General features: G+C 36.4%; 1 protein-coding gene and 1 long non-coding RNA gene across 2 annotated transcripts; both read left to right on the plus strand.

Annotated features, from left to right (window-relative positions):
* The first annotated feature begins 2857 nt into the window (after nucleotides 1-2857).
* On the plus strand, nucleotides 2858-4890 carry LOC145169346 (uncharacterized). Its single transcript, XR_013742442.1, has 6 exons — nucleotides 2858-3114; nucleotides 3266-3322; nucleotides 3438-3487; nucleotides 3625-3706; nucleotides 4312-4358; nucleotides 4521-4890. It is a non-coding gene; the product is annotated as an uncharacterized LOC145169346 (long non-coding RNA).
* A 3982-nt stretch (nucleotides 4891-8872) lies between these two features.
* Nucleotides 8873-9352, plus strand: LOC145104113 (uncharacterized). Its single transcript, XM_079041395.1, has one exon. The coding sequence runs from the start codon at nucleotides 8873-8875 to the stop codon at nucleotides 9350-9352; it is 480 nt and encodes a 159-aa protein (XP_078897521.1).
* Nucleotides 9353-13175: the final 3823 nt, after the last annotated feature.

A 13175-nucleotide genomic window follows, 5' to 3' on the forward strand; every position in this document is an offset into this window, starting at 1 on the left:
ATACGTGCTATGTGTTATATATTGTTTGTCTATTTGAGATGGGCGTGGAATTGATGTTTTATATAGGTGTTAAATGATTTAAACTGTGTAAGTATTTATATCTACAAAAATGTTGGGTAGAACATGGGTAGATGGGATAGTTGGTGACTATGGAGTTAGCGCCTATTGTATAAACCTTGGTGACTATGGAGTTAGCGCCTATTGTATAAGCCTTGGTGACTATGGAGTTAGCGCCTATTGTATAAGCCTTGGTGACTATGGAGTTAGTGCCTATTGTATAAGCCTTGGTGACTATGGAGTTAGCGCCTATTGTATAAACCTTTGTGACTATGGAGTTAGTGCCTATTGAATAAACCCTGGCGACGATGTGACTTCGTGCCTATACCTTAGGTCAATCCTTAAGAATGAAGGATAGATGATTCTTAGGGTAGATCCTTAAGATAAATGGAGACAATGAGGATGGGTAATTGGGTTGATTGTTTGATGATTAAATATAATAAATATATTATTGTGGGTTGAAAACCCTATATGCTCACCAGGCTCCCAAGCCTGACCCACTCAGTTTTCTCTGTATCACAGGTATCGATGCGAATACCCATTTCACTGAGAGATTATAAGAGATGTAAATCACTAGTGTAAATGAATGTATGATATGTTTATGCTTATGTGTCTGTATCGGAACATGACATCCCGAGGTTTTATTATTAAATAAAAATACATTCTCTTTGAAAAATGTTTTGATAAGTTATTATCATATCTTGTTTTGGGAACAAATTCCGCAACCGTTTTCTTTAAACGATTACTCTGATTTATAAAACAAAGCATAAACAAATCGGTCTTTTCTGGCCGTGAAATTGGGGATGTCACATTTCTGGAGGAACAGACGAACTTTTCTAAAGAACTTAGAGTATAACTTTTTGAAATAAAAATGCTTATGAACTCACCAGCTTAAATGCTGATCTACTCTTTCAAAATAACTTGTATTCTCAGGAAACTAGTTGACAGGTACGCGCACTGGGACTCAGAAGATGGATTATAGTAGCTTCATGTCTTGTTTTGTTATTTACTTTTGGAGTCAATCTTTTGTGAATCACATACTTTGTAAACACTTTATTATTAATGCAATGGTTGTTTGTTACTTTGATTACTATGATGCATGTGTTGTGATACTAAGCATGACGTCCTCCGCCCCCGAACGATTCCGCCGTTCCGGTTTGGGGGTGTGACAGAAATTTCTTTTTGTAATCACTTATGTCACTAACATTGACTTTATTCTAGATCCATCACAAAGTAAAGGAGTTGCAGTCACAACATAACTTGGACAATAATAATTTCACTGATCCATTTGCCAAGTTGTATACATGCAATTTGCATATTATGATGCAAATCAGCAAAGTTATTGTAAGTTATCTTCTTTTTTCCTTGTATCACTATGTTTGCAAAGAAAAGAACAAAGTTGTGTTATTATAAAGACAAAATTGCAAAAATTGTCCATATGATATGCATTTTTTGGGGTTTTAGTTCAAACCATGAATTTTTTGGATTCGTAGTCCTTTTGACCTAGTTTCGTTGCGTTTTTTGTCCCTCCGAATAGTGAAATGACTATGATACCCTTGGGGTATTTATTTTCCATTTTTCTTTCTTTCTTTTTAAATCTAATAGTACTATTTTATTTATTTTAATAATTAAAAAAATAAGAAGGGGCCCACCCCCTCTATCTCCATCTCTCGTTTCAATACCCAAAGATACAATCCACCATCATCTTCTTCAATACCTTCGTCTTCTTCATAAAACCCAACTCCTCACTACCATCTATCCTTCCAGCCACCACAAATCAACCACCAACACCACGATCATAAATAAAGGTTTGTGCAATCATCCTTACTCATGCTCAAATCATATATATATATATATATATATATATATATATATATATATATATATATATCAAAAGCTCACCATCAGCTCCTCACCACCCCTTTTTTACAAATCTGGAATGTCACTCACCTTTTCAGTGAGTTGGATGACAGGTCGAGATGATGAAGCTGGTTAAGTTTTCCAAATTGTTCAGGAATGTTACCCGAAAACGAGTTATTGCTTAAAAGAACTGTAATCACTCCTTTAGGAAACAATGGAAGTTCAGAATTGTTGTGATCTTGGTAATTGACGAAGGAAAATGACCCGTTAATTTGTTATTCTTTAAGCTCAAAATGGTAAGATGTGATAAGGAATCGAACCAATCAGGGATGGATTCATTGAAGAAGTTTCCATCTAATGTTAAAGTTTGAAGCTTTTGTAATCTTGAAATGTCATTTGGGACAGAACCAAACATAAAATTTGAGCTCATATCCAAGACTTCAAGTGAATGGAATCTATGAATTTATTGAATGCAAGGTGTTGGGTGTCGGAAATGAGAGAGAGAGAGAGAGAGAGAGAGAGAGAGAGAGAGAGAGAGAGAGAGAGAGAGAGAGAGAATGTGGGCCCCATAATTTTTAACAAAACTTTAAATTAAATAGCAAAAATCATAAAAAATATATCAGAAGGGCATTTTAGTCTTTTTAGTTTTTCGAGGGACAAAAAACGCAACGAAACTAGCTCAAAAGAACCACAAATCTAAAAAAATCATAGTTTGAACTAAAACCCAAAAAAATACCTATCACATGACCATTTTTGCAATTTTGTCTGTTATAAACTTAACATTTGATAAAATGTCAATGTGCTGTGCTTAAGATCACTTCAAACAATAGTGTTGGTGGTGTTGGATTGAGAAGGTTTTGCTTCTTACTTTTGCCAAACATCACACCTCTACTTTCTTCCTTTCCCTCCTCTTCAAACCTTATCCACAACCATCTCCACCTTCTACTGTCATCGTCAGCATCTCCTCGATCAGCCACCTACTCTGGAGATCGAATCCACCAAACGCTGTTGGTTCTTCTTCGACAATTCATCATTTATCTTTATCTCCCGAGTTTTAAAAAACATATTCGGATCTGGATAAAGATGAAAAAAATCAGGAAAATGTATTTTCGATTGGACTTGCTACTGATTTTTTGGAAGCCAAGGGTTTGTTCCGTTTATTTTGGTCGTTGTTTTCTCTGAAAGCTTTCCTAAGAGGTAACAATTTTTTTTGATGTTCTCGCTGTTTACTTTTCAAGCTTACCTATTTTTTGGGTGTGTATATTTCTTAGGTTTTTTGAACTTCATCGCCTCTATTTGATGGTTTGTTGACTAATTTTGAGTTTTTTGTTCATATTTCATATATAAGGGCAAATAAATTGGAGAATGGAAGTTAAACTGAAGAAAATTTCAAAATAGATATATGGTGAGACATAAGAACTTCGGGTTTTGATGATTTTCATTGTGATTCCTTTTGGATTCTTTTTTTGTTTATAATTTTCGTTTCATATGCCTTTTTGGTTTTGATATCTTCGGTACAGTGGCTAGGTTCACTAATCTGGATGATAAGATTGGAAACACTAGCTTCAAGGTACTTATCAAGACGATCTAATTAATGTTTGAACATATTTGTTTCTTATAGTCTAAATGTAAGACTCTGTATCTTCTAGATTGCTGATAAGCTGAAAAAAAATATGTTGGATTTTATATTTTAGTATGGTGTTCCAGGTTATACAGTTAAGGGAAGACTACAAGAAAGACGATGCATATTATCTTCCATTGTCATTGGCATTGGCATAGGATGATTATTGTAAGTTAGTATACAATTAAATTAATACAACTCTAATGTTCATGGCATTTGGGGTATCTGGTTACTTTTATGATTGAATACCCAAAATGCCAACAACATTTAATTAGATAAGTTGTTATCCAAGTTAATAAACTCTAAGTTTAATTTTATTTCTTTTTTGGCATTTTGGGTATTTGTTTACTTTTATTTAGCTTGATGGCAATATCATTTTACAAATAATAACAATGTACGTATATTTTTTTTACAGCCTGGTAAGGTAATAGCAATGTAATTACATTTTTTATAGTAATAGCAATGTATCTACATATTCTTTTACAATAATAACGATGTACTTGCATTTTTTACAAGTAATACTTTTTTTTCGGTTGACATCAAACTTCCTACAATGTTAGCTTTTAAGCATGTAACATAACCCCAAATGCTACATCACAAAAAAATATTGTTTAAACACCCGCCCGCCCGTAATGAGTGGGCCTAAAAACCTTGTTAAGGACAATCATTTGAATCCAATTTGGAATGAGAGTTTTGACTTTGTTGTTGAGGAAGGTTTATATTTTACACTCACATGACAGTTTATATAGTTCTTTTCTTTTACCTCTTTTCAGTAATATAGAAGATGTAGCTCGCAATGCTGAAGAAGTTGTTCTGCTTCGTAAGCATCTTTTTATTCCATTTTTACCCTCCCTCTACTTTAATGTATTTATTGATTTTGTATTCTGTTTCTATATATGGAAGAATTACCAGATGGAACTGGAACTGGAACTTGAAAATCTTTTTTTTTTTAATAATTATTTTAAACTGTTTGTTATCACAGGGCATTATTAGTTCGATCAGGCGGAAGAAAAATTTGTTGGGGAAGCATAGTTTTCAATTGGTAAAAATCGTTCGGCGGTCGACTGACGATAAGCGATTAATCGGACTAGGTGGGGATTAATCGGAGATGATTAATCGGGGACCCTTAATTATTAATAAAATTATTTAAAAAATTAATATTCCCTAAAAAGCTAAGTATTTGAAAATTTAAAAATTTAAAAATTTGAAAATTTTAGTTTAATATTTTAAAATTTGAAAGCTTAAAAATTTGAAAGTTTAAAATTTTGGTGTAATATTTGAAAATTAAATTTTTTTTAAAATTCCCGCCTATGACCGCCAAGAACTGCCAAGCCCGACTTTGACCGATTTTGACCATTTTTCGCCAAGAACCATAATCGTAATCGGTTTAAGGCCGTCAAGCGATTAATCGGCCGCCAATGCCGATTTTTGCAACACCGGTTATCATTTAAGGTTTCTGGTAATGTTTTTAGTCACTTCAAAGCATCCTTCTTTTTTGTTTTTTTTTTCAACCTACAAGCCTTTTCTCTTCACTTACCTACTTTTTCTCTAAACATGAGGCCCACATTTGTGAGTATCAGCTTGTATTGCAATGTCGTATCGAAGGTGATGCTGGTAAGTTTATAAAATTTATTTACCATTATGTTCTTAATAGTAAGAGTAAATTATAGATTTGGTGCCTTAGTTCAATTTTGTAAATTTGGTCCCAAAAAGTTTTTTCATTGTCTTTTGTACTTAGAAATGGAGTTGGATCATGAATTTTATATTCGTGACATTAGGGGGTGTTTGGATAGGGAAAAAACAGGTTGCTTATTGCTTAATCCCATCGCAATAAGCAAATTTAAGTGTTTTGATAGGTGTCTTTAAAAATCAGCTTATTGCGGTAGGAATAAGCCAAATAAGTTGATTTTAATAAGCAAGAGGGGGAATGCTTATTGCTTATTGGTCATTTTACTCATATACGCTGTTTTGTTTGCCTAACACTTAAAATGCTTATTGCTTATTTCTTATTCCCACAACAATAAGCTAATCCAAACATATTTTAAAAAAGTGCTTATTCCACCGCATAAGCAAATAAGCAATAAGCTAATAAGCTAAAAACTATTTATCCAAACACCCCTTAGACATCCGTACACAACTCTGGGATTTGGATTGATTTGATTTGGAGTCTTTTATTCTTATTTCATTGTTATACATGTTCTTCAAAAATCATTTGCATCTCACACTACAGTGGAGAAATGAACCGCCGCCTCAGTATTTGGTGAAGAACTTGGTGAAGAACCGGTAAAATAATTAAAAATTATTTTTTTGACCGCAGTGTATGTCAATCAATATCATCATCACTCAATCCACCATGTTGGTCTAAACAACTTCATGTCTTTAGCCTACTAGCATGGACCCTATGACTCGATGACGTGTTTGACACCTTGATAATTCATAATTCATAGAAAGGGAGAGCCATTGTTTTAACAAGACATTAAGACCCCGACCCAACTGAATATGCTTTTATTCGTCTGATACACTCCAATATTCTCGGTCCAACATCAAACAATATGCACCAAACACTAACAAAACATGCATCTAGTAGATCAGGTGGGCTGGTATCTATTTGGGACAGGAATTACTTCACTTCTTCTGAGGTCATTAAATCTCGTTCCTTTTTTATTGTTATTGGTATCTGTTCATCCTACTCCTGCCCGGTGGCGTTTGTGAATGTCTATGGACCCCAATCCCCTTCTGAGAAGCGCAATTTATGGGAGGAGTTGCTTCTCATCAAAAATTCTCGCTAAGCATGCTGGATTGTCTTTGGTGATTTTAATGTGGTGAGAAGACAGGAGGAGCGTATTAATTCCATGTTTTGTCAATCTAGTGCTAATTATTTCAACAACTTCATCGAATTAGCGGGATTTCATAAACCAAAAATGGGGGGTTTTCGATTTACTTATTTTCAACAGTCTGGAGCGAAACTTAGCAAACTAGATCGTTTTCTTGTTTGTTCGGAGTTCTCCAAGTTGTTCCCTCATGTATCAGTCACGGCTCTACCAAGAGATAAATCAGATCATTGTCCCATTCTACTTTCTCAATCCAGAGCAAACTTTGGTCCCCTTCCATTCAAGCTATTCAATTCCTGGCTTCCTGGCTGACCAGTCAAGGGTTCGATGAAGTGGTTAGCAAGGCCTGTCGTGAATTCATCGGTTTTGGTCCCCCCGACTCGAGGCTATTGAATAAGTTGAAAGCAATCAAAAAGGCGATTCGTGAATGGCGATCTTTGGAGTTTTCTAAGGAATCGGCAGAACTTATAAAACTCAAGGAGGCCCGTACCGATATTGATAAAAGGCTTGAATGTGGCTGTTTTAATGATGTCGATTTGGTTGAAAGAACCAGAATTTCAGGAAGAATAGAGGAGCTTGAAAGGCTTGCAATCATTGATTTGAAGCAAAAAGCTCGGATTAAATGGACGATAGACGGGGATGAAAATTCTCGTTTTTTCCATGGCTATGTATCCAACCGAACGAGGAGGAATCACATACATGGCATTCTAATTAATGGTGAATGGGCGAGTGATCCGGTGGCCATGAAAGCAGAGTCGGTACGATTTTTTGCTGACAAATTCAGCGAAAGATGGGCAGATAGACCAAAATTTCACAGCAGTAAATTCAAAATGATTTTTGATGCTAGCCGAGGATTTTTGGAGGAGACTTTTTCTTGTGAAGAGATTAAAAATGCTATTTGGAGTTGTGGTAGCGAGAAAGCCCCGGGGCCTGATGGCTTCACATTTAAATTCTTCAAACGCTTTTGGTCGATACTAAAGGATGATATTGTTGGTTGTGTTAGATATTTTGATGCATTCGATTCTTTATCAAGGGGCTGCAATTCCTCTTTCATCACACTAGTTGCCAAAACAAAGGACCCTCTTGTTCTTAATGATTATAGACCCATTAGCCTCATTGGGTCTATTTATAAGATCATTTCCAAGTTACTTGCCTCCAGATTAAAATCAGTGATCAGTGAATGCATTGATGAGGTCCAAACGGCGGTTGTGGCTAATAGATACATCCTGGAGGGTCCGCTCATAGTCAATGAAGCTTGCTCTTGGGGGAAGGCGAAAAAGAACAAAAATACTTATCTTCAAAGCAGACTTTAATAAGGCCTTTGACTCATTAAATTGAGGTTACTTGGATTCTATGATGTCGCAAATGAATTTTGGAGGTAAATGGAGAATGTGGATAAGAGGGTGTTTGGCATCAGCAAAGGCGTCGGTGATTGTAAATGGTAGTCCGTCATGTGAATTCCCATTTCAAAAAGGTGTTCGTCAAGGAGACCCGCTCTCGCCATTTCTCTTCATCATTGCAATTGAGGGTTTAAATATTGCTATGAAAGAAGTTGTGCAAAAGGGCATTTTCAAGGGTATTTCTATTCCAAACGTCGGGCCTCCGTTGTCGCATCTATTCTATGCGGATGATGCGATTTTCTTGGGTGAATGGTCAAAGCATAATATCGATAACCTTGGCCGTATTCTTAGATGTTTTTATGTTTCATCAGGGCTTCAAGTGAATTTTAACAAATCAAAAGTTGCTGGCATTGGTGTGATCGATCGAGAAGTTGAGAGAGGGGCTGCCCCGCTGGGGTGTGAGACGGCCTCCCTCCCCTTTAAGTATCTTGGGGTTCCGGTTGGGGCTAATATGAACTTAATTAAAAATTGGAAGCCAATTGTGGATAAGTTCAAATCAAAATTATCGTTATGGAAAGCAAAAAATTTAAGCTTTGGTGGTAGAATAACGCTTGCTAAAGCCGTCTTGGGTAATCTTCCCAACTATTATTTATCGATCTTCGCTGCCCCAACAGGTATACTTGAAATCTTGGAAAGGATTCGGAGGAACTTTATTTGGGGGGGAGAAGGTGAGTCCCAAAAGATCAATTGGGTGGCATGGGAGAGATTAATAGCACCACGTGAAGTTGGCGGTCTCGGTATTGGATCCATAAAAGCTCTTAACATTTCTTTATTATCTAAATTGTGGTGGAAGCTCAAAAATTCTCCTAATTCATTATGGTCTTGCGTTATAAACGGTATTCACTACATGGGGAGTCTGAATGATAATATTGCTGCTTCAAAAAATATCCCTGGAGTTTGGAATAATATTGTTAGATGCAAAAATTAACTTAGAAAAGTAAACATTCTAGTTCATGATGTTATTAGAAGATCACCAACCGACGATACTTGGGAATCAGATTTTTGCAAGGAGAATTACTGTGTAGCTATGATGAGAACGAGAATAGATAGATCCCCCCCACCTAATCTGTGACCGTGAATTTCCATGGTTTAAGTGGGTGCCAATGAAAGTTCTATGTTTCGCTTGGCGAGCTAGATTGGGTCGAATCCCAACTTTGTTGGCTCTTAGCCGCAGGAATGTTAAGGTAGACTCCCAATGGTGCAGTGCATGTATCTCGAGGTTAGAAACTTCCGACCATCTCCTAGTGGACTGCCCGTTTGCGGATCATGTGTGGAGGAGTCTGGCGATGTGGTGCGGCATTGGGAAGATAATCGCCAACTCGGTTAGAGGAATTATTGATGAGGCTGTCAGATTGAAGATGGGTTCCAATCGCAAGAAGAAGGCTCTGTTCTCGATCCTCTATGGTGTTTTGTGGGCGATTTGGCGTGCCAGGAATGATAGAATTTTCAATGGCGTTATTGCTGATCCGATTAAGGTTATCGATTCGATTAAGTCTATGACATTTCTGTGGGTTAAACATAGATATGGCAGGTGTTGTTTTAATTGGGGTGATTGGATTAGCTCCCCGTTAAACTGTTTGTAATTTGAACTTTGTCTTTTGTTTTTTTCTCCTTCCTCTAGCGCCTTGCTAAGGTTGGTGCTTTTTATAATATATTTGCCGGTTCAAAAAAAAAAACATTAAAATAACTCTTTGTTAATAATAGTTACACCAAGCCCAAAACACTCGATCGTAACTATTAGATATCAATAAAAAATTAATTAAATTACGAATAGGTGGCAGGACGTTAAGTAAACCCTCATAAAACAAAACCATTAATAACTTAACCAAACAAACTTTCCATTGAATCATGTAACAAAAAAAAACCCATCACATCATCTATGACCAAATTAAGTGTAATTTATTCACACCAACTACTTTACATTCAATTATCCAACACTTATCTAAAACAATATGATTACATATTTTGACACATAAATCGCTCTTGCTAGAATAAAAACTAACTCATTTACCAAATTGATAAAACAAAATTACAATCAACTAAGACGATAAACACAAAAAAATAAAAAAGACCCACATTATTCAAAACATTACATAATTATCATACCAATTTAGAAAAAACATTGTTAAAAAACATCGTTCACTACCCAAAAAAAAACAGAAAAAAAATGATGACCGAACAGCTAGAGGAATTACTACACGCACTAATTCAGGATATACAACAAGCCAGTGCCACTATGGGAGCCTTACGCGCACGATTTGAAGGTCAGATGGTTAACCACGACGTTATACCAGAGCCACATATGCATTTAGCCTGGTGAGGCAGTGCTACTCAAGGGTCGAAACCGACATCTCTGGTCTACGCAAGGAGGTGAACGATGGAGTTTCTGCACTAAGGTGCATGGTTAGGGACCTTCCCGATGACTAGATCAGACGTCACTCATGCCTACTTTCTTTTGCTTAAGACTATGCACTATGTTATAATGGTACGCTGTAAGTCTTCCGTTGTAAAAGGGATGTTATAATGTCTTATGCTTTTGCTATTCCAATGTCTTCTCCAATATTGTATGAATGTAAAAACGTTAACGTAGTATTCTCTTTCGATATTTTGCATGACCTATATACCCTTACTACTTGCGTTAACTAAAAGACACAAACACAATTACAATAGAACTTTAAAACACTAAAACGAACATGCCTTACAAAAAAACATAACAACACCCATACTATTTCCGTCAACTAATATCCATTCAACAAGCCAGGTTAATAATATTACAAAACTTCTTATAAAAGTACCTCCCCCTTAACTAAATACATTTAATTACATTAAAAAAAATAATGAAAACAATTCTAATAAAAATATAATGAAATAATAAAAAATACATGTTGCGCTTTTAACAAGATTCGCTTACCTCTTATCTGCAACCAATCCATGTCCATAGCTTTATTGAGACCATACATATACCATCACAACCTAGAGTAGAAGCTATTACTAGAATTACCAAAACATGCCACCACATCACCTAAATAGACTTATTAAGACAACATCTTCCATACATCCAAACATATGTGTCCATGTCATTATGTTACTAACATTTACCAAACCTCAGTTAAGCTTTACACAGACTCGAACAATGCAACTTAAAACACTATATAAGACACAAGATCCTCCTTGTAGGTGCACACAATACAATACCAACCCTAACCAAGAAAACGAAAAAAAATGAAAAGAGAAGAAGTTGAAAACATACTTCGGGCACTCATTGATTACCTCCGGGAAATAAGAGATATCATGGAAGCAGTTTGTTGGTGTTAATCCAAACTAGGTCAAAGCCACATATTTTATTTAGGGGCAATTCAGTCTTTTGTTAGGAGTATGACTAAGTATATGGCCACGATGGCTCTAGAGACTTAAGGCGTGTTCGGCAAAATTAGCTGGTAGCGGGTGGCTTGTAGCGGGTGGCGGGTAGCTTGTAGCTTGTAGCGTTTTGTTAAACGCTACATGAAATAGCATTTGGATTTTAAGCGTGTTGTTTAAACTAAACGCTAGAAGCTTGTAGTGCCGAACGGAGCTTTCTGTTTAAAACAGAGCGTTTTGTCAAACGCTAGAAGCTAGAAGCTCTCAAGCGCTCTCAAATGCTCTGTGCCGAACACGTCCTCAGTGGGCAGTAAGTGCAGTAATTTTAGGATAAGCAGTTGAATTTATCTTGTTTAAATAGCCTTGTAATCGATGATTTACATGAGTGAATAGAGCACCCTTTTGAGTCCAAATTACACAATTCTCTTCATCTTCTATTCTCACATAAATCAATCAGAGTGTGTCGATTGTTTGTTGGTGATTAGAGGGCCTGATTTCCAACATTTGGTATTAGAGCTTAGGGCTCGTTTAAAAGAATCAAGCTCGAGAGTCGGTGTCGAGAGAGTATGAGCAACCCTTGGCTGCAAGGCTGAGAATGAAAAAGGGCTGCAGGGCTGAGAATGAAAGAAGATGATGGTTGCAGGGGCTGAACCAATATATTGCTGCTGTAGACAAGACCGCCAGAAAGAAGAAATAAGAAAGAAAGAAAGAAAGACAGAAAGAAAGAAGATAGAAAGAAAGAAAGACCGAAAGAAAGAAAGAAGATAGATAGAAAGAAAGAAAGAACGAAAGAAAGAAAGAAAGAAAGAAGAAAGAAAGAAGATTGTGACATGCAACCTGTTGGCTGTTGCTTTCTGCAGAAAGAAAGAAACACAGAAAGGAGGATCAAACGAGGGTGGTTCTCGGCTGTGGTGTGCTCCGGTTTCTGCTGTGGTGTTAATGGCTCACAATGGTGTTGACAGATGAAAGTTCGGTTGTGGTTGTTCGATCCCAGAGATAGCAGAAAATGGCTGTTGAGGAAGAAAACAAGCAAGCTGGTCGAAGCAGCAAGTGTGATCACCTTTGATGATCAAAGAAAGAATGAAAGGAGCAAGGCTGATCATGTTTAGCATAAACTTGTCATATGTTTGCAAGAAAAAAAGAATAAGAAAGAAGCAAGAGCGATCACTTTTGATCGAGGAAGAAAGAAAGAAGCAAAGACCGAATGAGAAGCTTCAAGACCGGGTGACACCTAGACCAAAGACCGAAGACTACCGAAGACCGAAGAGGCAAACAAGACAGACGGTTTACCTGAGAAAGAGACCGTAAACAAGACAGACGGTTTACTTGAGAAAGAGACCGAGAGAGAAAGAAGTTTGGCTGGAACAATTTGGATTAAGGGGAAGATTGTTGGTGTTAATCCAAACTAGGTCAAAGCCACATATTTTATTCAAGGGCAATCCAGTCTTTTGTTAGGAGTATGACCAAGTATATGGCTACGATGGCTCTAGAGACTTAGTAGGCAGTAGGTGTAGTAATTTTAGGATAAGTAGTTGAATTTATATTGTTTAAATAGCCTTGTAATCGATGAGTTACATGAATGAATAGAACACCCTTTTGAGTCCAAATTACACAGTTCTCTTCATCTTCTATTCTCACATAAATCAATCAGAGTGTGTCGATTGTTTGCTGGTGATTAGAGGGCCTGATTTCCAACACAGTTCAAGCCAAACTTCAAGAAGGCTTCACTATGCAAAATAACTTTGACAACACCATCCCAATAGAACAACATGACATCAACTACAAAACCATAAAAACCATTCTTGAAGACGCAAAGGTTGATGATCTTTCTATGGAAGACAACATATCCTTTATGCTTGCATCAATCCACAAAAGAATTGGGAAGTACAAACAAATAATGAAAGATGTCTCACACAATTAGACATCCATCTTACTTTCATGTACTCCTTATCTTGATGTTTTGATGTATGTAATGAAGTCCTCATCCATGCATAAATAAATAAAATATTCTCCTCAACCAAAGACAACTACTAACTCAAACCCACTATA

The sequence above is a fragment of the Lactuca virosa genome, chromosome 4, assembly GCF_052849685.1.
Source record: "Lactuca virosa cultivar CGN04683 chromosome 4, Lactuca_virosa_CGN04683_v6, whole genome shotgun sequence".
NCBI lineage: Eukaryota > Viridiplantae > Streptophyta > Magnoliopsida > Asterales > Asteraceae > Lactuca > Lactuca virosa.

What these genes read in the sequence shown, in the direction of transcription:
- LOC145104113 (XM_079041395.1), top strand. Translation starts at nt 8,873, where the DNA reads ATGAAAGTTCTATGTTTCGCTTGGCGAGCTAGATTGGGTCGAATCCCA.